This window comes from Theobroma cacao, chromosome 4 (genome assembly GCF_053813885.1).
Source record: "Theobroma cacao isolate CCN51 chromosome 4, ASM5381388v1, whole genome shotgun sequence".
Lineage (NCBI taxonomy): Eukaryota > Viridiplantae > Streptophyta > Magnoliopsida > Malvales > Malvaceae > Theobroma > Theobroma cacao.
In genome coordinates, this window is record NC_142642.1 from 36,845,861 (window position 1) to 36,873,527 (window position 27,667).

General features: G+C 32.3%; 3 protein-coding genes across 3 annotated transcripts; 2 read left to right on the forward strand and 1 right to left on the reverse strand.

Moving 5' to 3' along the window:
- Positions 1-10,253: 10,253 nt before the first annotated feature.
- LOC18602959 (putative linoleate 9S-lipoxygenase 5) lies at positions 10,254-15,250 on the forward strand. The gene is made up of 9 exons (XM_007034659.3): positions 10,254-10,761; positions 11,321-11,610; positions 12,253-12,490; positions 12,568-12,906; positions 13,077-13,162; positions 13,265-13,372; positions 13,487-13,791; positions 13,874-14,137; positions 14,230-15,250. Exons 1-9 carry the CDS (start codon positions 10,536-10,538, stop codon positions 14,996-14,998), a joined length of 2,625 nt encoding a protein of 874 aa, XP_007034721.3. The 5' UTR covers positions 10,254-10,535; the 3' UTR covers positions 14,999-15,250.
- A 1,864-nt stretch (positions 15,251-17,114) lies between these two features.
- LOC18602960 (photosystem I reaction center subunit II, chloroplastic-like) lies at positions 17,115-17,958 on the forward strand. The gene has a single exon (XM_007034662.3). The coding sequence runs from the start codon at positions 17,192-17,194 to the stop codon at positions 17,822-17,824; it is 633 nt and encodes a 210-aa protein (XP_007034724.1). The 5' UTR covers positions 17,115-17,191; the 3' UTR covers positions 17,825-17,958.
- Positions 17,959-21,733: 3,775 nt separating this feature from the next.
- LOC18602962 (Haloacid dehalogenase-like hydrolase (HAD) superfamily protein) lies at positions 21,734-23,674 on the reverse strand. The gene is made up of 8 exons (XM_007034664.3): positions 23,520-23,674; positions 23,348-23,413; positions 23,077-23,174; positions 22,944-22,981; positions 22,727-22,814; positions 22,413-22,622; positions 22,239-22,304; positions 21,734-22,101 (listed from the first exon to the last, which is right to left on the reverse strand). The coding sequence occupies exons 1-8, from the start codon at positions 23,548-23,550 to the stop codon at positions 21,925-21,927; spliced, it is 774 nt and encodes a 257-aa protein (XP_007034726.1). The 5' UTR covers positions 23,551-23,674; the 3' UTR covers positions 21,734-21,924.
- Between the last annotated feature and the right edge of the window lie 3,993 nt (positions 23,675-27,667).

A 27,667-nucleotide genomic window follows, 5' to 3' on the forward strand; every position in this document is an offset into this window, starting at 1 on the left:
CATAATGAGGAACATAATATTAATGTTTGTTTAAACTGAATTACTGCACCTAGAAAATCAAGGGAAGTACAAGAGAATATATCATTTCTGTTTTTGTTTTTATCAGAGATTTTTCAATTAAAGTTGTGGAGAGATTGGACGATGCATACTCTGGCGGATGGAGAAAGATCAGTCATCACGTGCTTCGCTATGGCCTCTGGGCCTAGGCACCAGACGACATCACTCATAAACTTCGAAAAGCAAAAAAAAAATTACATGAGCATGACTGCACCACAATTGACAACTCATCTTTATTTCTAGCATTTTCATAAAATTGTTAAGTTGACTCGACTAATTATCATTTATGTGGGAATTTGACGTGGTTTTGATGATTAGAATTGATATATATATAGATATATATGTTTATCAATCCCATAACTAATGGACACAATAGTTTATTGCCATGAGAGGGCAAGAACCTTTGACAGTGACCAAGAAGAACATTATAGCATGGATTATTACAGTATGTTACATTTCTCACAAAATACAAACAATATTGAAATGCGTGATGCACTTGGAAACTAAGGGGGATTGGGACAATCAAACTCATGATGTCCGCAATCAATGATGACAAGGATATTGACTAAACTTTTTTTTATTAGATTAATTTGTGAAGGAAAAAGGAGTTAAACTAAAATTTCTCTTGTACTCAACATTTAATTTATTGATGGGTGAATGATTTTTTATTTAAAAAATATAATTTGAATCTTTTTTTAAATTTAAAGTAAAAAAAATAAAATTCTATTGTTGAGCAGTTTCTCATGAGGCAATTATACAGTGTTTTCCTGTGTCAAAATAAAAATTCTTATGCTACTAAAAGTCTTTAAATCATTTCGTCTAAAACTTTGGAGAGCACACTAGCTGCTAAGCAATCAATAAAACATCTACCTTAAAAAAAAAAAAAAAAAAGTCCTCTTCATTGTGGGCTTAGAAAAATTGTAAATGGAAAATGAGAAACGCGTGGTGAAGGTGAAGCCATCTCTTCAAACTTGATTGGCAGTTGTACCTACCCTTTCCATCCATGTGATTCACATTTCTATTATAATATTTATTTTAATAAATGAGTTTTCGTAGAAAATGTCTAATTTTATGAATGAAAGAGAACTACTTTCATTCAGAGTCTAATGAATCTTTACAAGTAATATATACTACAAAAATTGAAAAATACTTGATATTAGGTGTACGTATTTTTTAAAAAAATAGAGTTCAATTTTTCTTTACTTGTAAGCACCACATTTAAATCATGCATGCATGTGGAAAATTATGTTTGTTCCCTTCACATCACATCTATATTTACACTCTAATTCAGAATATAAGAGATAAGATAGTGAAGGAAACATCATTTCTTCATTTTTTTTCCCTATAGTTGTCTTGATTCTCTCTCTCTCTCTAAAATTATTTTGTTCCCCTTATGCTCAGCTGGAGCTTTGTTCATAATGGTAGCCCTGTGGAATATAATGGATCACTTAGTTACAACAGGATAAGCAATAAGAGCTTTTTCTCTTACTTTTTTTCTTTGTATTTTACATTCAATTTGAAAAGGTACAGCACGATATAATGCTGCTCGTTATGGGGCCTGGCTGGAGGCGGGTGTGTGGTTTATATAATCAGAGCTTGAAAATGGAAAAAGATATAAATTTTCGTTTCTCGAGAAACAATATGAAGCCCTCATTAGATCACCAAAAGACAAGAATCGTCGAAAAAAAACAAAGAAGAAAAAGAGCGATGAAAGCTATGAAAATGGCTCGTGAAAAGTGCTTCTGCCACGAAGAAGACGAGTACATGATCAACGGGCTTTCGACTACTCAATGCATGGACAAAAAATCAATGTCTTTCGTGTATAAGTTGTCATATCTCCAGAAAATATTTTTACAGCCGACAGATTAAATGATGCTATTTTTAATTATTATTAATTTAATTTAAAATCAATTTAATGATAAATAAAAAAATTGAACATATGTAAAATTATATAAAATTTTAAATTTAATTAACGTGAGATAATGTCACTCTATAATAATAACGCTGTGATATATATATATATAGTAAAAGAGGGAATTATTGATCCATTGAATGTCATAAGGACAGCCTTGGTAGATGCTGCAAGTGTCTTCTTTGGCGACCACAACTGAAGCAATTGTTACCGAACCTTCCAAGGATGAGAAGGAAGCCCCGGCAGCCCCAGGCGGCATGGCCGGCCTAGATTGCTTAGCTTTTCACAATTCACTGGTAAGCGCAATGGTGATGCTGTATTCCAAATTTGTTGAGGCAAATTTTTTGTATGATGAAACTCGTCTTAGGCTGGAAAGGGGCTGGCATTCTTCCTTGGGACCTTTCCTGTCTCCCCTGCTCATTGAGTAATCCAACTTTTTCTCGTGGTTGTTTCAAAAGAAAAAGGTGAAAAAGGAAAGGGTTAATTTTCAGGATTTTTGGCTAGGGTAAAAAAAGGTAAATGGAAGAATATTTGAGTCGACATTGATCATAGAGCACAACTTTATGAATGAAAGCTTGACATGGTTTCCAAAGCATCTACTTCCACCAAGATAATGGAATTTTGGTATCATTAAGTTCATAGCTTTCTTTTTTTTTTTTTTTTTTAAATTTCAATAAGTTCATAGCTTTCTTGCCGAAGGTTAATAATAATATCCTTCACCTTTTGAATTAAGGATTAGGAACAAATGTTCCAACAATATTTACTACATGCTAATGGAATATATATATAAATGTGGATTCACACAACAACCAAATCATTGTAAGAATAATCATTTGACTCATTCTACTTGAATTACTTATAACATATGAGATGAATTTTATGGGTATTAAAAATTAAAAAAAAAAGTGAAAAATGGGAAGAAAGCTTCAAGATAAAAAAGGAACAAATTCAAAAGGACAAAAAAAAAAAAAAACAGAGATATGTCTTTAATTGGCTTCGATAGGTTTAAATATCACTATTTTTAATTAGATTGAGCATTATATTAGATTTGTTCCTTTATATATATATGCTAAAAAGAAAAGAAAAAAAAAAAAAAAGAGAGAAGAAGATGTCCTCTTTACCGATGTAATTTACAAATTAATAAGGTCAATGTCACCTTCAACGAAAACTCTTTTGATTTCCTTTTTCCATTGGCTACGCTTATTTGATTACCTACTTTACAATAGAATATTAAATTCAAGACAATATCCTAATATACTTTAAGTAAAGAATATTAATCTAGAAGGAATTTTCTCTTTTGTACTTTTTGTTTCATCTTTGCCGTTCAATTTTTTTAATCACTTCATATATTGCTTTTATAGTGAGAAAAGAGGAGGTTGTAATGTGCTTCGTCTTTATTATATTGTGTTCTCCATTTTTTTGTTTGCACTTTCGGTTTGAAGGATCTGAATCCTTTATCGAAGTTCACTCACTTTTCTCCCTCTAATTTCTATATCTTTGCTTCTGATTCCTTTCATGGCAAACAAGAAAAGCATGGCATCAATAACTTAGAATTTAGAAGCAAGCTAGTTCTTGATCAGCAGACTAGGGAAAAAGTGGCCTTATGATCAATAAAGAGTTTTCAAGATTTGACAAATAAATATTGATTTCTAGTCTTGATTACTCAATTATGTGCAAAAGTTACAATATATTAGCATTTTTAAATTTCCTTGCAAGTGTACCCCCCAGAAAGCATTGTTTAGGAGGTTTTTGAGGTAAATATACTGAAGAAATAGAGAGTTATTGGACTTGATCTCCATCAACTTTAATTTCTAGAAGACCATTTCTAAATAATTTGGAGCTAATTACAGCTAACAGGGTTACAGAAAGTGAAAAACAAAATTTTACAGTACAAAATTTTGGCGAACTTGTGATGAAGTCCTTTCAAAGGAGCATTAGAAATAAAAATCAGGCCAGAATTTTTTTTTTTTTTTTAAAAAAGTGGATCCAATGAAGGGTTGGGACCAAATTAATCAACTGTTGCATTAAATGTTTCGTTAAATGTGAAGTTTGATGTTTCAATTATTGGAGAATGGGCACTGAAAAACCTGGTAATCTGTTGGCAATGGGCTCACTGCAATTAAATTTAGTTAGTAACAGGGCAACCAGTCATTAGCTTGCAAGTAACGATTTACACCATCTTTCAAGGAAAAACTATTTTCTTGACAAAATCTTAAATGGTATTAAGAGTAAAGCAAATACTAGATCGGATAATTTTATATATGGTATGACAATACAATATGAATACGATGCAGATTTAAGTAAGTTTGGATTTAAAATAATCGTGTTTCGTATATTAGTGGTGTTGATATAGTAGAAACATAAATAAATTATTTCTTAATCGTGTCAAACCTACATAACGGGTTTAAAATTCGTCCAAAACACGTTTAATTAATTGTGATATTGTGTATTTATATAATCCATAACCCATTTATTATCTAGTTATTTAATCGTGTTCACATGTTGAGTAAATTTGTTTAAGTACACAGTTCAGACTCGTTTATTGACTTATATAAATACTAACTAATATTTAATTTATTGATATTGATTATATTTGATAAAAATTATGATATTTATTATTTTTATTATAAATTTTAATAATAGAAGTATATTTTAATTTAAACGTGTAAACAAGTTATAAATTATATAACTTTTAATTGTATTCATCATATGAATGAATTGTCTTATAAAATTTAATTCAAAACATTTAATAAATGTGTTAATTATATCATATCCTGTTGCACGTTTAAAATCTAACGAGTATCTTCATGCTCCAAAAAAATTACAACCCCCTGTCTCTCTTGTTAGAAGAAAGGAAGAAAAATATAAAATTATATAAGTTATATAAAAATTTAAATTATATATTGAGAATTCTTAAACTAATAATTTAAATTATATATACAGAGGGAGAATCTTAACCTAATTAAATATAACAATTAACTAAATATTGTACTCTAACTAACTAATACTGTTGTATTACAACTTTAACTAAATTATATTGACTTCTCTCTAATAAATCTGACTGTCTTTATATACTATATATACGCATTAAAGGTTGGCAGTGCAAGCCTTTAAGGATAAAAAAGTTTGAATTGGAATGAAATTTTCCAAAAAATAAACTAGCATAACTCAGAACATGAGAAATACATCATCGATAACGGATTCAAATTAATAGTCCAACAACTGGTATGCTCGAGTAGGGGGGGAGGGGGGACCCCATTGGGGTGGAGCTTGTTAATTTTTAAAGAGGAGTTAAAAATAAAAGGAAATAAAGATTAAAAATTTTTCAAATTAATATTTTAAATTTAATTAATAACAAAAAAATTTGTAATAAACAATAATTTTATATAACATGTAAATGAAAATGAATAGGAAAAGAAATATTTACAATAGTCTTTTAGGAAAATTGTATTCGACAATATTTTTTAAATTTAAATTTATCAATTATTAACTCTATACTGAAAAAGTTTATAATGTCTTTCTTAATATAAATAATTAAATTATTTGTAAAAAATTCATTATCTAGTTTATTCTGAAATTTTATTTTCACAATTTTTATTGTTAAAATGACTAACTCTGTAGTTGCTGTAGAAATCAAAAAAATTAAAACATAACAAATTAATCTATCAATCAATAATAATTTTTTAACTTTCTTATTTTTACTAACCTCTTGTACAATTTGTATTCTCATAATTGAATTTAGATATTTATTCTTTTTCTAGAATTCATATAGCAACCATTTGAATGTATTGGGAAACATCAAAGTATTCAAAAACATTTTAATATCAAAAAACCCATTTTATACGATTCAAATCTAATTATGAATTTAATATTAAATTTTAATTTTGGAAATATATATAATTAGATTTTGAAAATAAGCTTTTCCAAATATATACTTTTTATCTATTAAACCCTTTTTAACTTGAGGAAATTGTGAGAAATAACCTTTTTCATAAGCCCAATTCAAAAATATCATTTTTTTATAATTTTAACTATTTTTGGTCATTTTTGGCATGACTTAACAATAATACTCTTTAAACAATTTCAGACAAATTAAAATAGTTTCAGTTTTTTCTCTCCCGTCATCTAGATAAAAATTTCAAAATTAAATTTCGATTTCTCTCTCTGTTCAAATATGTCTATCTCGTCATCCAATTCGCAGAGATGACATCAAGTTCTTTCTTATTTTGTTTTATTTTTTTTGGATGGTGGATCTTGGAGTTCTTAAGGGTGATGAATATCGATTTTGCTCTTTGTAAGTAGTGATTTTGCTCAGAGAGAAAGAACAGCTAAAGCATGTTTGATGGGTTTTATGATGGTTCAAGATTTTGTTGTGTTTGAGATTGGGATGATTGTTTGTTTGCTAAGGATTTTGATTTTTTTATGAGATTTTGAGTTGAAATTGTTCAGAAAATATTTTGTAAATAGGATATATTTTGTTTTTGAATAAGGGGAGTGAGTAAGGCCTCCCCGATAGGGATATATTTTCTCTTACTTTGGAGGGTTATAGAGTTTTGTAACTTATCTTTTATGAAATGCACAATTTCATGGCTTAGCAAAAAAAAAAAAAAGTATGTTTTTTAAGTTCTTGAATTTATTGGTTTATGTATAGAACTCTAAAATTGAGTTTACTGGTTTTTAAGTATTGCGTGACTGAATCACTATGTAACTAGTTTTTAGGCATTACGTAATTGGTTTTAGGCATTACATGATTAGTTTTTAGATATTGCGTGACTGATTTTTAAGCAATGCTTAAGTCACACAATGCCTTACTAACTAGTCACACAATGCCTTACTAATAAGTCACGCAATGCATTACTAACAAATCACGAAATGCCTATTAACTAGTCACGCAATACTTTATCAGAAACTAGTCATGCAATGTCTTATCAAAAACTAGTCACGCAATACCCAAAGTTAGTCATGTAATACCTCCAACCAGTCACGCAATGCCTTATTAGAAACTTGTCATGCAATACCTAAAGTTAATCACGCAATGCCTATCAACTAGTTACATAATGCCTCATCAGAAACTAGTCACATAATGCCTTATTAAAAACTAGTCGCGCAATGCTTTATTAAAAATTAGTCACGCAATGCCTTATTAAAAATTAGTCACACAATTTCCAAAGTCAGTCGCGCAATATCCAAAATCAGTCACGTAATGCCTAAAAACTAGTCACGTAATTCTCAAAAATCATCAAAACTACTGAATTCCATTTAATAAGATCAACAACTTCAAACGATACACCATATTCTATTTAACAATATAATTAACGAATATGAATGCTCAAAATGTTCAAAAGTTTTTCTTTATATATCAAAAAACACTTTAAAATGTTTAAAAATGCTCAAAACTGCTCAAAACGTTCACAGATTTTCTTCGTGTATCAAAAACTACTCCAAAATGCTCAAAATGTTTAAACGTTTTTCTTTCTGATAAGAAATACTCCAGAGATGAATAGTCTGGTGAGGAAAGCTCAAAAAATATAAGTCAGTTTGAGGTGCAAATCTAAACATACTTGACTCGTTAATAGCTTTCGAGTTGAGATGTGAAACCAAATAAATGGGTCGATTCATTAAGGGTAATTTTGTCTAAATTTTAATTTTTTTGACCAAAAACAGTTAATATTATGAGGAAGTCTATTGTTAAAAATACGTTATGCATAAGGTCTATTTAAAAAAAAAAACCTTTTAACTTTTCTAAATTAACAATCATGTGGGGCTGTTTGGTTATCTAGAAGTAGACTTACAAGTCTTCTTTTAGCCGAGGGAATTATTATATTCCAAAAGCAAATCATTTTGTTCATCGGATTCAATAAGCAATTTCGTTATCCCAATTTAATTCTTAAAGAATAACTTCATTGTTATTCACTGAGGACTTTGCTTACCGTCTCGAATTTGTATTCAAAACAGAACTATACGAGATATGGTTCCAATCTTTATCCCATTCATAATTATATGGTTAAATATCAGACGGAGACCGCATTGATGGTGCCTTTATAATTGCCTGCAACACTGCTACCTACCTGGTCCCTGCCTTCCTGCCCATCCTCTCCCTGTCATGTTGCACAGTGCTGGGTGTTAGGACAAAAAACAAGGGCCCCACAGACAAAAACCTTCCTAATCTGCTCATAATTTTCCAAAAATAATTGATTAAGAACAGACTCCAACTTGTGATTCAGAGCTACAACCCGGAATACTGTTTTAAGTAGTTTTGCAAGCTGTTGTCGATCTCATATTTTTTTCAATTATTGAGGTCTTTGGTTCATATATAGGAGACTGAAATATGAAGGTGATTAGGCGATAGGATTTTCGATGATGAAACCATCTCATTCCATACATCAAAAAAGGACAACTCATATCTCGATCCAGTCTAGAAAGTCTGACCAGAAGATCATTAGTTGATACTTAGTGATATTGGATTATTGTAGGAAATGTAATGAAAAAAAAAATTATAATTAATATGCTCTTAATACTATGCTTATGAATCAATTATAATTAAAAATTGATTTGAATAATGAGAAATTCGATTCTGTTCAAGTTTATGAATAATTGAATTTGATTTGGTTTCAGTTAATATACTGAAAATTAATGTAAGCAGCCCTAATGCTTCCCATATTTTGGTGTCAAATACATAAATTGACCCCATGTAAATTTACAAGAAACAGACGAAAGAATTCTTTTCCGTTGCTTAAATTATCTTTTGGAAAACCCTTACCCCCATTATTCTCTCGCTTTCTGCATCAAAATGGTCACTTTGCCCCTTTTACATTTTGCTCCACCCAGCAATGAACTAGGATTGAGTAGGAATGAGGTTTTGCAATTACGTTAGTACGAACAGATAGAAGATGTGTTTCTGCCTTTAAGTTATTTAATGCTTAATTTTTGTTTTAGGGGCAGTGAGTTGCGATATTTATTTTTTGGATGCAGTTAGAAATGTTTTTGAGCAATACCACTAATAGCTTTTTATGCAGTAATAATATTCTTTAATTGCTCAAATTTTATTTTGTCCAAATCAGATTCTTATGTTATAGAAAGTTTATTGTCAAAAACGTAAAAAATCTATAATGACAGACTGGTTGTGGAGGTCAATAAATTTACTTTTTTTTAAAAAAAATTCATATACTACCTTTTTTTTTATGCTCATTGCTCGCATTTCTTTGACGGGATGACCTTGGTCCAAGCCATGCATGTCCTTGACTGAATCTCTCTTTCTTGATGCAAGCGATAGTCATATACTATTTTTTTTTGGGTGTATAAGGATTCACCATAAATAAAATGCAAAAGAGAAAAAAAAATTTGCTTCAATTTCCTTAAAGAGATACAAAATTGGGTCTTAGAATTAGAGTAAAAAATGAGGATAAAATCAATGAAAAAAGGTATATAGTTTCTACTACTTTCTATGTACAATATAACCCAATCTTATGATTTGTAGTAGAAGAAAAAATATTTGAATGAGCCGTGTTGTGCGTGGAGACAAACCATATGCGAAGTTGAAGTAACAAGGAAGAAGCGAGACGTTGAACTTTACCAAGTGACCTGACAGGTTGATCTGTCAAAACTTTTTATTTATTTTAGTTAAAGTTGAGTAGGTTTAACAACCTCGCAAAACCCCCTTTTTGTATCACTTCAAATCCATAGTTTCATGCCTTTGAGATTTGACAATTCCAATGGATTGTTAATCTCGTGGGGAGAGATCTAACAAGATAACTCTTATGTCATCATACTTAAAATGTGTAAGAGGATCACTTTCGGATGTGTGAAAATACTGTATGATAATTCATAGCAAATTAAACCTTTTAAGTCAACGGCACCCATTCTTCCTTCAGAGAGTGACACCAAGAGTGACAAAAAAGAATAGTAATATTAATAATTAACTATTTTAAATGCTCTTTGGAAAGATCAAAGATTAACTTGTCCGTAACAAACATGGTAGTCGTAAGGAAGTTATATAATTAATAAACATGGTTGCCAAGGACTAAGGACATCCACCAAAAGAAGTAGACCACGTGTGAACCTAGAGAGTACACATATAAAATATGGCATACCAATCACTTATAAAATGCAAAAACTATTTTTTTTTTCTTTTATTTTGCAACTTGTATAGTATAGTGGTATTTCTTTGTTAAAAAATTCCACAAGTAGTAGACCAATGACCATGGACCCATTGGGCGAGGAGGGGAATCAGGTCCTTTAATTATCCGTTAATAAAGAGATAAAGATATGAAATCCTTCCAATCAAAAGAAAAAAAAAGAAAGAATTTTTTTAAAGGACACTGTCATTAGTTGTCATGGGAAGTATTTAATACCTTGATGTTCATCTACTCACCAAGTCTTGCTCAGGTCAAGACAAACAGAGAAATCTATTTTCACATTGTCTATCAAAGCTCACTTAAAACCTTCGCCTACATAAATCTTGTTACCCTTTACATTCATTACATTATCAACCCTCTGAATAAAAAGGATCTTTGTTTTTGGTCTTCCTGGAAGCTTAACTGGGGAGCTAGCTTGTTCAAGTTCAAAGATGTTCAATAAAGTAATGGTGACGTGCTGCGCAAAGCCAAAAACAGAGGCTAAAGGCAAGGTTGAAGAGTGCAAGGACAAAAAGAAGATCAAAGGAGCAGTGGTTTTGATGAAAAAAAATGTGTTGGACATGAATGATATGAAAGCTTCTTTATTTGATCGAGTTCACGAGCTTTTTGGCAAGGGTGTTTCTTTGCAGCTTATCAGTGCTGTTCATACCGACCCTGGTTAGTTTCTTTAATTTTTTTCAACTCTGTTGTTCTCTCTGTTTTGGAATTTCTTGAAAGCTACCAGGACTGATAGTTTACAGAGAAAGAGTGTGCGGTCATGGTGGTAAACATGAGGAACTTTCCCCCACAACACCTCCCCGCACCCCACCCCCCAAAAAAAAAAAAAAGATTTGAAAAGATATGACTGGATTTGTCTGATTTTTCTCTAGTTAAGGTTTCAAATTCTTCTTTCACTCCTATTTCTTTTTTCTTCTCATTTCAGCTCAATTTGGTAAAAGTTTATCATAATTTAACTAACCATGCCTGTAACTTTCATTTATTCTTACAATGTTTGTTCAGTCTTGTTTGTAAGATGGTAGAATTGAGAAAGTATGAGGTGTACAGTACAGCAAATATAGAGATTGATTTAACAAGTCCTAGTGGCAAATTCATGTCCTTTAAGCAATCTCTACCTGTCTTCGTTACATTGCTTATTTAAATCTTGCAAGTAAGGGAAAGAATACTAGATTTTGATGAGTTTGTAACTGTAACTGAATTGTAACACACGTGTCTTCAGCCAATGGGTTGGGAGGGAAGCTTGGAAAGCCCGCATATTTGGAGAAGTGGGTGACAACACTGACACCATTAACAGCAGGAGAAACTACGTTCTCCGTTACATTTGACTGGGATGAATCCATGGGTGTTCCTGGAGCTTTCATTATTAAAAACCATCATCACAGCCAGTTCTACCTCAGGACAGTCACTCTGGAAGACGTTCCCGGCCATGGCCGGATACATTTTGTTTGCAATTCCTGGGTTTATCCAGCACATCGGTACAAGTATGATCGCGTCTTCTTTTCCAACAAGGTAACTTCATTTGCAAATTTTAACATAAAAAATAGGACAAAACTTTAATCTTTGTCATAATCTTGTGCTGTCCATTTGTTTGATGAATAATCTAAAGGGTTGATGCTTAATGTTCATGCAATGAAGATTGTAACTTTCTGAACTGGTATAATCAGATCTGCCAACATATTGGCAGTGCTTCCTATCATGAATGTTACCTTCAACGCAATTATTGAGGCTTCATTTTACACTTGACTTGTATGTTTACCTTGGCAAAATCACACTCTATTGATCTCAAAGGTAGATCTGCACTTTCGTAACTGTCGTTTTCCTTCTTCTGTGTTTGTTTGCAAATTCTCTCTCACACGCCATGTCTCCTTGTATTTAAGCTTCACACTGCTCCAAATTTGTTTGAAGCAAAAATTAGTTACCTAATGCTTTCTAAAATGTTAAAAAGGAGAAATTAATGTCAGGTTGATGCTAAGCTAATGTTAGTCAAGGTGTGAAATTATATAAACAGTTGATGCATTGTGAAAAAGTTATGTGATTAACGTTTCCAATCTACCAATAATATTGAAAATTTTGTTTGTTTGTTTGTTTGTTAAGATTTGGGGAGACAACAAGCAGATTCACTAACAGAAAACTTCGCTATATTTGTCTTAGACTTACCTTCCATGTCAAACACCCGAACCCTTACGCAAGTATAGGGAAGAAGAACTGGTAAATCTCAGAGGAAATGGAAAAGGAAAACTCAAAGAATGGGACAGAGTATATGCTTATGACTGCTACAACGACTTGGGAATGCCCGAGAAGGGTTCATCATATGCACGTCCAATTCTTGGTGGATCGCAGTGTCCATATCCCAGAAGAGGGAGAACTGGTCGGAAACCACACAAGAAAGGTTAGAATCTTAGCATAAGCAGCATTTGATTTGATATTTTAATCCGCAGTCTAATTTATATTTTCCCATTCTACCAGATCCCAATACAGAGAGCAGACTATTTCTTCTAAGCCTAAACATTTACGTTCCGCGAGATGAACGATTTAACCTAGTGAAGTTTTCAGATTTTCTTGCCTATGCTTTGAAGTCTCTGTTTCAAATATTGATCCCCGAGATAGCAGCCGTCTGTGACAAAACTATAAATGAGTTTGACTCCTTTCAAGATGTACTTGATCTCTATGAAGGTGGTGTAAAGCTACCAAATAATGCCACTCTTAAGAAAATCAGGGAATGCATCCCTTGGGAGATGATCAAGGAACTTATTCGTAACGATGGTGAGAGATTGATGAAATTCCCAATGCCTGCTGTGATCAAAGGTATATACAAGAATTTTCCCATACATTTCTTGGCTGAGTTGTAGCAACTCAATGCAGCTCAACTAAGCCTTAATCCCAAACAAGCTGGGGTCTGCTACATGAATTCTTGTTGCTTAGATATATTCAAACTTTTACTTGCAAATTATGTGTGTTGCCTTGTGTGGATACAGAGGATAGGTCTGCCTGGAGGACAGATGAAGAGTTTGCACGAGAAACTCTAGCTGGAGTCAACCCAGTTATGATCCGTCGGCTCCGAGTAAACACCACATTCTTGTTAACTAGCTCATATTTCTTCTTCCTCATCTAGAGAAATGTTTGTGGTCTCCTGCTTCAATAATTAACTATAACATGTTTGTAGGAATTTCCACCAGCCAGCAAGCTTGATCCTAAAACATATGGGAACCAAAAAAGTACCGTTACAGAGGAACACATTGAGAGGAACATGAATGGACTTACTGTAGAAAAAGTACCATTCACGCTTCGTCTGTTTTGCTGGTTTTATCACATTACCAGTTTATAATGTTTCTTTCTAGATTACTAATTTGTCTTCTGTTGTTTGCTTTGGTCGTTCTCAATTCAGGCTTTAGAAAAAAACAAACTGTTTATATTGAATCATCATGATGCATTGATGCCATACCTGCGGCGGATAAATTCCACTAGCACAAAGACTTATGCCACCAGAACTTTATTCTTCTTGCAAGATGATGACACACTGAAGCCATTGGCAATCGAGTTGAGCTTGCCACATCCACAAAGCGACAAACATGGTGCTGTCAGCAAAGTTTTCACCCCAGCAGAGGACGGGGTTGAAGGTTCAGTCTGGCAGTTGGCCAAAGCTTATGCTGCTGTGAATGATTCTGGCTATCATCAGCTCATCTGTCATTGGTATGATGCTGAAATACCCATGCTCCATGTAGCAAAAGTTAGAAAGCTGTCTATGATTTAAGATACTTTACCATGTTTGCAGGTTAAATACTCATGCTGTAATTGAACCATTCATAATTGCAAGTAATAGACAGTTGAGTGTGGTTCACCCCATATATAAGCTTCTGCATCCCCACTTCCGTGACACAATGAACATAAATGCTCTGGCCCGTCAGACCCTCATCAATGCTGGCGGGGTGCTTGAGCTGACTGTGTTTCCGGGTAGATATGCACTGGAAATGTCCTCTGCTATTTACAAGACTTGGGTTTTCCCTGACCAGGCTCTCCCTGTTGATCTAGTTAAAAGGTGAGCCATAGAGAATTTTGATAAATGTTTCTCTATCTGGTCTTTAGCAAAATGAATTTTTAAGCAATCAACTTTCAAACCCTTCATTTCAGAGGGATGGCAGTTCCAGACGCTAGCTTGCCCCACGGTGTCAGACTTCTGATACAGGACTATCCTTATGCTGTCGATGGATTAGAAATCTGGTCAGCTATTGAAACTTGGGTCACTGAGTATTGCTCTTTCTACTACCCATCAGATGAAGTAGTAAAAGAGGATAATGAAATCCAATCATGGTGGGCGGAGATCCGAACTGAGGGCCACGGTGATTTGAAGGATGAACCATGGTGGCCTGAGATAAAGACGCGAGCTGAGCTCATCGAAGCATGCACAATTATCATATGGGTGGCTTCTGCTTTCCATGCAGCTGTTAATTTCGGACAATACCCTTATGCTGGCTACCTCCCTAACAGGCCTACAGTTAGCCGTCGCTTCATGCCAGAACCAGGCACCCCTGAATATGCTGAGCTTGAGAAGGACCCTGACTTGGCCTTCCTGAAAACAATCACAGCACAATTCCAAACTCTACTTGGTGTGTCCCTTATAGAGGTTTTGTCCCGGCATTCAGCCGACGAAATATACCTTGGGCAGCGAGATTCTCCTGAGTGGACTTCTGATGCTGAACCGTTAGCTGCATTTGAAAGATTTGGAAAGAAGCTAATAGAAATCGAAAGTAGAATTATGGACCGAAACAATGACAGCAGACTGAAGAACAGAACCGGACCGGTGAAGATGCCATACACCTTACTATATCCTAACACCTCAGATTACTCTAGAGAAGGTGGGCTTACCGGTAAGGGAATCCCAAACAGTATCTCAATCTAAATCTTAAGTGCATATTCCTGAAGGAAGTACATAGTCAGCATCTTTAGTTATTATAGTAAAAGAAGGTGCTGATTAGATTTTGCATTTTCCCTTTCTGTTTAGTTTTCTCACATCGTAGTAAAGATAAAGAGTTGTGCAGATTCTTAGCTATCTTCTGAAAACAATTTGTTTTGTAACACAATGGCATGGTGTACCAATTTTTCTTAATATGGTATTGCTACTATTAAGTAAAGGTGCAGACTTCAGTTTGTAGACTCTCTCCATGTGTTTACAATTGGTTGACTTGCGATTAGTATCTCAGACTTAAAACAGGATTCTCGATTAGTGCAAAAACTACAAAGACTACAAAGACCATACCACTATTCTGGGATGATCAGGATTATCCCAGCTGTGAGATTAAATACAGCAAAGATTTTTCTAATAAGAACAAAAGAACACAAATATCTTATAATCCCACAATGCCTGCTAACAAGTATGTATAAAATCTTGCTGCAGTTGACCAAAGAACAAATTTCTTGTTAGGCTTTTCCCTGACAGGAAAGCAATCTATTATACTAATATGATAGAAGCTTTTTTGTCCAGGCTCCAACTAACGGGTCTACAGAAGCGAAAATAAAAAAGTTTGTTCGTGCATCCACGGTGTTTCTATGTGCTGAGATTAAGCCAAAAACTCAAAGAAAACAAATTTATGCAGCTAAGCGATGTTAAAGAAGAAAGAAGACTTCATTGCTTTAAATAAAAAAAAGTTAAGAGAAAAAAAAAAAGATAACTGTACTCAACTTGAATTGGCACCAGGGAGAGCGGTGAACAGCAAAGTTGTTTCCAAGTTCCACTATGAGAAAGCAACAGGGACAGCACTCTAGCCATCTCAATATCTACCTATTGGTTGCATGCTGCAGGTGTCACTTGTTTGCACAAGGGATAAAAGAACTATTTTTTGTTTTGAAAGTACTAAAAACGACTTCGTTTACCCTTCCTGCATATTCTTTTCAGGGCCCTTTTTTTTTTTTTTTAAAAAAAAAGGAATTTTGAAACATGCACTTTTCTCTTGCAAAAAAAAAAAACAAAAGAATTCATGTGGGTTTAAGGTAACTTATAGTGAAAAAAAAAAGTAACTTTTAGTGAAGCATTTCAATTAATTTTTTTTTGAATATCATAAGAACCAAACCCTAAACTAATTATGAATGGATAGATTTTAAGTAATATGCCGTACTTTTAAAAATAGTTTACTTAGATTATATTCTGAAAATATATCACGATAGATTTTAATTATTCAATTAATATTACTTACTTATAACTTTTTGAGAATAATTAATGTGCAAATTTTTATTATTTGGAATGAAATCCAAATTTATCACTTTACTTAAGGTGAACATCAAATTTACTACTAATTTTTTGATTGTGTAGTTTTAGCATTATACTTTTTAATTTGATTAAAAAATAATAAAAAATTAAAATCTTTTGTTAAATATTATTTTATTTTTAATCAAATATTTTTACATTTAATTTTTAATTTTTTATTTAAATTATAAAATAATTTTTTAATTTCTAAATTAAATTATAAAGTACAATTATAAAATTACATCTATTTAAAAATAAATAAATGATATTCTTTTGAGGTGAATGGTCTATTTCGAATATTATTGAATTCATGTGAAATTATGATCAAAATTTAAGATATCAGTATATTTTATCTTTTTATTTTTAATAGATTATCTTTTATTATTAATTTTTGACAATTTTTATTCAAATTACAAAGTAAATTTTGACATTTTGTTATCAAATTATAAAGTACAACTATAAAATTATATAGTTTAAAGATAAATGATAAATTTGATCCATCACTTTGAATCATATTACTTCTTTTAATAACATTTAATAAAAAATTACATATGAAAGCACTTGCAATTGATTATTTTATATATTTTCTTTGTTTCTGTAAGGATTTGAAACATAAAAACAAAATAAAAAAGAAAAAGGAAAAAGCTTACAGAAAGAAAGGGGATAGGTGTGGGTAAGCCTAAGCATCAAAATCACAAATTCTAATTGGTCCAACAACTACTACCACCTTATCCATTGCCAACATTTCCACCACCTATTCTCTATGGCCACGCTCTTCATCTCCACAAAACCAAATTTCATTACCAAAAAAAATATCACTAGCCATCTCCATTTCCAATATCTCAATTCTCAATGGCCATGGCAACACAAACCTCCCTCTTCACTCCAGCCACCCTCTCCGCCCCAAAATCCAGCGACCGAGTTGCTGTGCCATGGAAACAAGCATCATTCGTGACACTCCCCAGCTTCAAGTCACAAAAATTTGCGCCACGCACCATCAAGGCAGAAGCAGCGGAAGAGAAAGCTGAGACTGCCACAAAGGAGGCTCCGGTTGGGTTCACCCCACCAGAGCTGGACCCAAGTACCCCATCACCAATATTTGCTGGCAGCACCGGCGGGCTGTTACGTAAGGCACAAGTAGAAGAGTTTTATGTGATCACTTGGGACTCACCCAAGGAACAAATATTTGAAATGCCAACAGGGGGAGCAGCCATCATGAGGCAAGGTCCGAACCTGCTCAAATTGGCTAGGAAGGAGCAGTGCTTGGCTCTGGGGACCAGGCTGAGGTCCAAGTACAAGATCAACTATCAGTTTTACAGGGTGTTCCCCAATGGGGAAGTTCAGTATTTGCATCCTAAAGATGGAGTGTACCCTGAGAAAGTGAACCCTGGTCGCCAAGGAGTGGGACTGAATTTCAGGAACATTGGAAAGAATGTTAACCCAATTGAGGTCAAGTTCACTGGCAAGCAAGTCTATGATCTGTAAGGATTCAGAGCAAAATTAAGGGCATTTGTGATGTATTATTTGTGATTTGTTTGTTTAATATTGTTTGTTGTATTTTTAGTACCTTTTTCAAATAGCTACATGACTATATAGCAAAGGTTTGCAAATTTGTATAATGCTTTTAGCCTTTATTGGATGCTAGATATATAGGATTTCACACACCATAATTATAAATTTTTCCTTTTTCTGTTGCTCTGGGCATAGAGGGAGGATACCCAACTTCCTCTTTTTCAATCCTCTTTAAATCAATTTCTTTTTTCCGATTTCCAAACTATCTTCAGAGAATTGTTGAAACATGTATATATTGGACATTTACCTCTAACAATATGTAAAGAGAGTCAACTAAATGAAACTTTTACTCTGCTCAGAACAGGACAATATTCTATGTCTGAATCAAAGCAAATTTCATGATTTGCTAGCAATAGATTTCATCGAGGAGAGAAGTAACTGTTTAGATGCTGAAAAGAAAATTACACCAAAATGTTTCAACCATATAAAATGATTAAGCTCATTGGCCACTTAACAAAGCAGCACACATAAAGAATCAAATTAAACCAAAATGTTTCAACCACATAATCTGATTATGCCAATTGTTACAGGAAAAGCTAAATTTATTAATTATAAAAAAAATTATTAATTTCAAACCTAATTTCTTATTTAAATGTAAACAATATCCAGTCAAATTATAATGGTCGGCTTCATTTAGAGAGAAGTATGTTGGCCGGTCTATCAGTAACAAATTGTTTGAATAATTTCACGTGGAGTAGCAGCTGTTATCATCATAATTCATAAATAAATAATAATTGAAGTTATTCACAAAAAAATAAATAATAATTCATTTTTTTTAAAGTTTGATTTTTATTAACCCCTGCTGCCTATATGCCATTGTTGGTCTAAGGTCGATGCCAAAAACTCCCAATGGCATGGAAGGGGCGGCTCAGGCGAGATTAACTGTACATAAAGTACAAACATGGCTGCTCAAAACTTTAATGGCAGCCCATCCTCACAAGATACAACCGTCTGCAAACAAAACAGTGCTCAACTTGCCCTTCAACAAAAAAATTATGGCCGTTGCAGCACATGGACCTAACACTAGTTCAAACTACCAGGAAACACCCACATGTTTGTGTTCCATCCTATTAACATATGCAAGCAAAAAAAGAAAAAACTATCAACTATCATTAGACATCCACAGGCTAAAGGGTTCTCAAAGAATGTAACCATAACCTTGCCACTGCCCAGCGTATCTCATAACTCAGGAAACAGATCTCTCAACTCTGATCGAATGAGCATCTACCTGCAACAAGAGAGGTTGCAACATCGCATCTGTTCTTCAGATGTATTTATTGGGTCCAAAAAGGCCTGGAGATGACCTTGGACCTATGATCAGCAGGTCCATCAACACAGAAACCTCTTTGCAAAGATCAGACGCCAGGCATCGACCTAACCAACACACAATCCTTTGTGATAAACGTTGCATTAGCTTTGTTCCTTCTTCAAGCTTTTCCAAAAATCCGAAGAAACGACAAAATCACTTCGAACCCAGCATCATACATCCTTTCCGCAAAAACAACGTCACGTCATTGGCCAACACCAGACAGACCAGGACCACGCCGATCACTCCTATGTCACATATCCAACTTATCTTTGCAGTCCCCTCTTCTCAATAGCTTCCCCCGCCCCCTCCCCCGCCGCCTGTCCTATCTCTCACTCAAAACCGTGCCCGCAGATTCCTAGAGTTGTTACATTCAAAACCAACCTAGACATTAGGCAATCGCACAGCATAATGCCACACACAAAACAGTGCCAAATTATCCCTAGACCTCCTAGCTTCTTCTCTAAACCCAACTTTAAGCATAAAGAAAAGCTCCCATCCCAATCATTCCTACTTTTTAAGTTTCCAAAACCCACCCCATAACTTCTCAACAAAAAATCAACACCTGAAAAATAAGAAAAGCTGCATGATTATAACAAATAATAATTCATGTTAATAATAAAATATTTTAATGAATATCCGTACCACGGATTTCATATATTTATTTTGATTCTGTTAAAATTATATGATTTGATAATTTAAATCCCTTTTCTGAAGAGCTTCTCACAAATTTAAAGATCAAGTTAATTCTATAATTGACATTTTTCTCTTTGAGATTATCTTCAAATTCTAAATGATCTTAAATTGCCCGTCACAATCCCTAATCATGTGCTTAAGAAACTAATGAAAAACCAAAGCACATGACCAACAATTAATTTTTTATAGACTATTGACACCGACATTTCCCATATCAACCTAATTAAAGTCTGTACCACTTCTTATTTTATAATCAACTAAACAAACCTTAGATGTGATTGACCTACCCAAAGTCCTTATCAGCAACAGAATCATCTTAATATTTCGGGTAATTAACTATGATTGATGATTATTTAATTTAAGAATGAAAAGAACATCCATTGATCCCTTAACAACCACAAATTTGGTATCTTTGAGCCATGCAATCAATCCCCTACTACGTGTATCAAATAATTTGTTCTCTCGTGAAAGCAATAATTATGTAATGTGGTTTCTGGTGTTTGGTTTTCTATCTTCGTCCTTTTTTTAATATTAAGATGACAAGGTGGTGGTTCATGTTTCTACCTGATTCACTTTTGGGTGACACCAACTAGTGGAGTATGGGATGCGCTTACTTGGATCAGCATTATATTTAATCTTATTTGGTTCAATAAATAAATGAAGCTCATGAATGGAAGCCACCTTGTGTACAGGGGCGGAGCGTCCCTTCTCAAAAATTTTAAAAATTTTTATATATCACATATATTCTTTTAATGAGCTTTAAAATAATTTTTTAATTAAATTATTAGTACAATATGTTATATATAAATTTTTTTAATGGGCCTCCAAAATAATTTTTATTAAATTATTAATATAAATAAAAAATAAATAAAATAATCTTATGAATTCATTTAATTTTAATCTAATTCTTAAATTTTTTTCTTTTAAGTTTCTTCACACCTCTTTCTATCTCTTTCTTTTTGTCTTTCTCTTCTCTTTTATTCTTTCATTGTGAAATCATAAAAAGTTAAAGCTTTTTTTATCTTTCATTTTCTAATTATATTATTATTATTTATATTTATTTTTTTCAATTCTATTCTATTTGATCATATGTTATAAGTTTTTATAAATTTTTTTCTTTAAATTTCTATGAATCATCAATTATATTGTTCTTTTTGTTAAATAGTTTTATCTTATACTTGTCATATTTTATTTGTTATGTATTCTCAAATATGCGTTGTAGCGTTGTATTATTGATTGTTATTTAAAATTTTATCAATATATCATTCTTTTATTAATCTTGATTATATAAGATATTTTTTTATATATTTTATGTTTTATATTTAGTTGAAAGGAAATTATTTTTGAATATTTAATTTTTAAACAATACTGTTTATATAAAAAAAATTATTAATCTTGCATATTGTATTTAATTATTTATATTTTATATATTATTCCTCTTCATATTGAACCTTCCAATAAAAGTTGGTTAACTCTGCCTTGCTTGTATATCACCTAATGTTACACCGTTCATAAATTTATTTGAAGTTTCTGAAAAAGTAAAATGTGAAGTTAGACGAAAATAAAGATAAAAATATATGGCTTTGATTTAAAATAAGTGAGTTTGGATATTATATATCATTAACATGTTAATATTTTTTTAGAATTTTATTATCTGACTTTACAACAGTAAACAAATCTTGGACGAATTTTTCTCTAATAATTACTTTCCATTTTGAAGATAATTGAATGGTCTATATTTAAAGAAAATTTCTGGGGAGTTAAAACTTAAAATTTTAAATTGAAACAGAAATCATAAGTCCATAACCTTGCAATTGAAATTGAAAGCAATGATTTATTATATTCTTTATTTACTTGATGGGATAGTCCATTTTGGTACACATATCAATAGATGCACATTTGATACATTATTGCCATCGACATGATTATGTACATAATATGGGACCTTAAGTGCTAACCCGAGAATCCAACATTTTTTTTGTCAATTAGGTCCCCGGAGATCTTGAATTGATCAAGCTCCAACGGGTGTTGTTGCCGCCAGAATAGCATCCAATTCGCTGCTGGTTCTACTGATCCTTTCATCACCACCGTCCGTTTCGTTGACCCACATTTCTGGTATTACTTGTTCTAAATTGTTGACCGTCTCGATTGCATAATCCGCTTCCTTTGTCTTGACGGTCTTTCCAACCTTGAAACACACACACACACGAAAGAAAAAATTACATTAATTAATTGCAAAAGCATTGCTTGGATATAATTTAAAGAGTAACGCTAAATAATTTGAGATTTTCCTTATTAAAATTAATTTTAAATAAAAGAAATTACCAGACAAGTCCACAGGCCCAAAGCCTTTCCAGCGGCGATATTCCGAACATTGTCATCGAAAAAGAGCTGCACAAAAGAAAAATTAAAATAATTTAGTTTCACATTCACCGTCAAAACAATAAAATAGAAAAAAAGAGGGAATTAAATTAATGAGAATCTTGTAAGAATTATTACAGTGCGTCCAGGATCAACATGGGAGACATCGAGAGCGATTTTCATGGCATCCATTGAAGGTTTCAAGACGACAGGGAATTCATCGGGACGCGTTGATTTCGGCAAATTAGGGTTCAGTGTCTCGAAACAAATGATTTGGTCGAAACAGTCCTCTAATCCTAGTCTTTTCAGAACCTTAATCGCATGAACCCTGTCCGAATTCGTAAAAATCTGCAAACAAAAAAGAGACGAAAAAAGTTGACCATCTCGAAGTAGTAAGCAATTTGATTTCGTTCTGATGACTTTCTTTTTCGTTTTTGTTTTTTCAAACTTACGATTTTTCTTTGGGTGATGCTACGTAACAGATTACGCAGCTGAGGGTCTGGCTTGATCATGGCGTATGGCAATCTGCCGTGCACGAAACTGGCAATTGCAAAAAGAAAGTAATAAAGAAAGTCATGATTTAATTCTAAACGGTTTCCAAACAAAGCAAAAGTAGAACAATTCTTTTTCTTTCAAATAAATTTAACGACAACAATGATTGTTTCCTACCCGTGGTAATCATCGGCATCGATGTCATAGCCCAACGCCTGCAACAACAATTTAGAGGGAACCCCAACTTAGCATATTTTTAAGCATTTAGTTTTTGGAATTATTTTAAAGTTTATTTTAATTAAATATTTACTCGCAAACCGGCGAGAGTGCTGCCGTATGTTTTGAAGAGTTCGACTCTGAGACTTGAAGCTTTGGTCTCCGAGAGTCCAAATTTCTCTATCAGAAAATCTGGAGAAAATAATAGTAAAAACGAAAGTTATGACCGATTTCTTAAATGCTTGCATATCATCTTTGCTTATGGATCATTGTCAGCGTTTTCTGTATCGTTACAATTTTATCTGGATATTCGTCAGAATATAAAAAGAAATTATTTGGTGAATTTTTCGTGAACCGCCACGAACCATCGATGTTTTTCTTGAGGCCTTGAGCTAATCCAGTGGTGGAAGGGTAAAGGGTGTCATCCAAATCTGTTTAGAAGCAAAACTCAGGGCCGAAACGATCAGAAAAAAAAAAAAAAAGGAACTGCAGAGAAAATTTGATTGAAGGAAGAGAAAAGAGAAATGAAGAACTTACCAAACAAGAGGCAATCGAAAGGAGAAGCCATAGCTTGAGAAATGGAAGAAGGAAACGACGATGAAGAAGACAAAGTGAAGAAAATTTGAGAAAATTGAAGCTTTGAAAGTTGAAGCAAAAGCAGAGGCCGAGCTTCAAAGGGCAGAAAGGAAGTAATTTATAGGCAAGGGTGGAAGTTTTTGACTTTTTTTTTAATAAGTTCTGATAAAGAAGTTGCTGACTTGGAGCTGAAATCCTACCTCGGCAAATTCTCAGATAGACTTAGATAAGGGCTAACATGATAATTTTATATACGACACACGTTTGTATGAGAAAATATAAGTTAAATAAGTTTTGAGTTTACTATTTACGTGTTTCGTATTTAATCGTATTCGACACGTTAAAATATGAAAATTAAAACACGTTTACTTAATTGTGTTATCGTGTTTAAATTTGTATACATGACATATTTATTAACTTATTAAAATTAATAATTAAAAATTATTTTAATTTTATATAAATATTTTTAAATAATTGTTTTAATAAGTTTTTTTAATTTTATAAAAATAATAATGTAATTATTACGATTAAAAATTATGAATGCTTTTTGATATTATTAGTATTTGAATGTTAAATGTTAATGATGTATTTTATTATATTAGATGATAATGAATTTTACATATGTTATTTTTATTAAATTTTATTATATTTAATGTTATTATTATTCTTATTTTATTATAATTATTTTTATAATTATAAATTTTAAATTTAAATAATAAAATTATATTTAATTGTAAATATTTTTATTTAATCGTGTTAAATGTGTTAATCGTGTTAAACGTATTATTAATCGTATCGTGTCGTGTCGTATATTGATACGTTTAATAAACGTATTAATCGTGTCGTGTTATACGTTTATTAAACGTGTTCATGTTTTAAATTTAAAATACGAATATTAAACGTATCGTGTTCGTGTTTAATTTTAATATATTTCGTATTTAATCGTATCTGACATATTTACGACATGAAAACACGAATTGTCGGTCTATAAGAACCCCAACGCGGTGGCCCTTTTAAAACCACAGAATATTTTTATGTTCTCCAAATGGACAAAAATGCCATCAGTTGGGGGCACATGGCTAGCCAATTAGAATGCAGTGTATGGGGAAATTAAAGAAGCTGTAGGTTGTTTTGGTAATTCCAATATGGTTCAAAGGTTGGTGTTGAAAACGAGCGTTCAGACTAATTTTTTTTGAAAAGCGTGCCTTCAAGATAACTTGCTTGGAAGCTCGATGAGGGTTTGGACATGTAATGGTAGAATTATTTTTATAAGGAGTGGCTGATTAAAGAATTGGTTCGAAAAATTATTACATAGACTTTTTTTTTCCCACTAAATTGATTATATGTTGTACACGAGTCATTTTTTATTAATCTAAAAAAAATAGTTCAAAGGCCTGCAGACTCTCTTACAAAAATTAGTGAAGATAGAGCTAACCTGTTTGTGGTCAAAATTTAGTGTGAAGAACCTTTCTAATTGAGAAGTTCTCCGATGAAGTCTGTACTTAGAGTGTTTATTGCTCAAGTTGAGAGTATTCGGATAAATAGACTGTTATTTGACGTGAAATGGAGAAGGAATTATGTTGTGGATGTAGTCAAATTTTTGGTTTGTTTCGATGAGGTTGAGGGTTTGGTTTACGGTAATTTAATTGGCATTAGGCAGTTTCTTGTTGTGTTAAGATGATTGTATCGAACATATAAGTTTAGGCAGGATGTTGGATGGGAGGGTTTAATTGTTTCGATGAGGGTGAGGGTTTTGTTTTGCTATGATTGATTATCGTAGGGTAATTTAAATGGTGTTAGGCAGCTTTGTACTAAGATGATGGGATTGAACAGATAATTAAGTTTAGGCATGACGTTGGGTGAGAGGACTTAATGTTTGTATTTTTACTCTATTTTGCTTCCAACTAAGTCGTTGCAAGGTGCTGCCTCTGACTCCTTTTCCAATTGTTCATTGTTAAACACAATAATAAAATAATAATTTTACAAAAAAAAAAAACAATGAATTGTTATATCTTTGATATAACAAATTTAAAATGAATATAATAGGAATGGCGTATATTATAATTCTCACTTACTGCGGGACATCTTTAGCACCAAAATTCAAGTATATATAACAATGTAAATTATATTAATTTTCAATAAATTATAAAACAGTTATTGATATGAAGAAATTGAATTGTGAACCATGATTCTTTATTGGGTATACAAGATATAGTAGAACTATTTTTTTCTGAAAGGTAGATATATCTTTATTGGGTATATAAGATATAGTAGAACTATATAAAATAAACATTTTTCCTTTCAAGGTAAAGGAAAATAATTATAAGTTGATAGTTTAACAATTCAGTTGGATTAATTGCTATGTCAACATAGCATTGGACAGCTAATGATCGTTCAAGAGTTTTCCCATTCTATTTTTTAATATTTGATTACAACATTAGCCACTTTAACAAATATGATAACCTATGAGTGACAGATATAGTTAACCTTTCAAAATAAATGTCACATTGAACTCCAAATTTTGTAATATTTTTCTTGCGCTTGATTTCTTTCTTTCTTTATTCTATTGATTGGATAAGATTTTGGATAATTCTTTAGAATAATTTCACAACTTTCACAACATCATAATTCTAAAATATTATCTTCACAATTTTTATCAAGAACAAATATTTGAAAAAAATCATTATTCTATATATTAACATAAAACTTTTAAATACGTAAGTGTTAAGTGAGGTTAGAATATTATCGCATATCTATTAATTAATTTATTAATATTTTATTTTAAAAATTTAATCTTATACCAATTGTTCACTCTTTAAGCTCTTTTATAAAATTTAAAAATTCGATCGTAAGATATAAAGAATAAGTCCACATCATATACATCACTTGTTCACCCTACTCTTTGGATCTTTTGGCCTGGTTAGGTAAAACATCAAAGGAGATATCAAACTAATTAATGAGTCAGCCAAAAAAAAAATCTGCAATGATGTTATTGATTTTGCTTGGTCGAAAGAAAACTTTCCTAGTGCTATTTTGTATTTTTTTTTCTGAAAATTTCAGTACCAATTTGTTGCCTCCTGGAGCTGTCATTGATGTTACGACTGAACATAAATTTCACACCGCTAACGCTAAAAGACAATATTAATTCATTCACGGCATTTGGGTCCCTTGGTTTGGTATAAAACTTTAAAAGATGATGAATATGGACACAAATAAAACGTGGCCTCGAAATGATTGATGTTTTACATTGATAATTATTATGTGGGGTTGGAACCACACCTCGCCTTGTCTTCCTCGGATGGACATGGACGTTGGTACCCCATCATCAAGTTCTGATGCAGCAACAGCTAGCGCCCACCTCACGCCAAAATATATTAAACATGATACCTTCACAACAATGAGGAGTTTATATATATATGATTTGGGTATGAAGCAAATCACTAGCATTTTTAGTTATACATTGCATAGGATAAAAGTGGGATCATAGCTAATCTTTAATATGATAAGTGGTTGTGAGGGAAGAATAATGGCATATTTTTGGGTCAATCAACAGAAACAGGCCTTGTTTGATTCCTTATCATCCCCCACTATAGAGATTGGAGTTTACATATATTGATAGGGGGAGAGAGAGACGTCCACTACAATTATTGTTTATATCTCTATTACCCTTCAAATGAGAGTAATAACCGCTAAAAATAAATCAAGAGATGTTGCATATTGTTAGTGTATATATACTTTTATATGCGATAAATAAAGCACGAATTTTCATTTGACTAAGATTAATTGAAAGTTAAAAGAAAACTAAATGAACAGTGTATGGAACTTTACAATAACAATAAACAACTAGGTGTTACATAGTTTTTATGGTATCATATTTGATCTTAAGATTACAGAAGTATATTCTGTCTTTTATCTATAACATACATCAACATTGAACAATGATTATGCATAATTTGATAAACTTTATAACTCCATTTTCCCAATATCTATAACAGACATCAACATTTTAATCCCTCCCTCGACCCTATTGTTCTTTAGTACTAACAAAATTCCATTCACAGTAAGCAGATGATTGGTCAATGACAACAAAAAGATAGTAACTGCACGTT

What these genes read in the sequence shown, in the direction of transcription:
- LOC18602960 (XM_007034662.3), top strand. Translation starts at nt 17,192, where the DNA reads ATGGCCATGGCAACACAAACCTCCCTCTTCACTCCAGCCACCCTCTCC.
- LOC18602962 (XM_007034664.3), bottom strand. Translation starts at nt 23,550, where the DNA reads ATGGCTTCTCCTTTCGATTGCCTCTTGTTTG. An exon ending in GCACTCTCGCCGGTTTGCGA is followed by an intron (nt 22,982 to 23,076) that starts GTAAATATTTAA and finishes TTGTTGTTGCAG; the next exon opens with GCGTTGGGCTATGACATCGA. An exon ending in GATGCCGATGATTACCACGG is followed by an intron (nt 22,815 to 22,943) that starts GTAGGAAACAAT and finishes TGCAATTGCCAG; the next exon opens with TTTCGTGCACGGCAGATTGC.
- LOC18602959 (XM_007034659.3), top strand. Translation starts at nt 10,536, where the DNA reads ATGTTCAATAAAGTAATGGTGACGTGCTGCGCAAAGCCAAAAACAGAG. An exon ending in TCGGAAACCACACAAGAAAG is followed by an intron (nt 12,491 to 12,567) that starts GTTAGAATCTTA and finishes CCATTCTACCAG; the next exon opens with ATCCCAATACAGAGAGCAGA. An exon ending in CATCAGCTCATCTGTCATTG is followed by an intron (nt 13,792 to 13,873) that starts GTATGATGCTGA and finishes CCATGTTTGCAG; the next exon opens with GTTAAATACTCATGCTGTAA.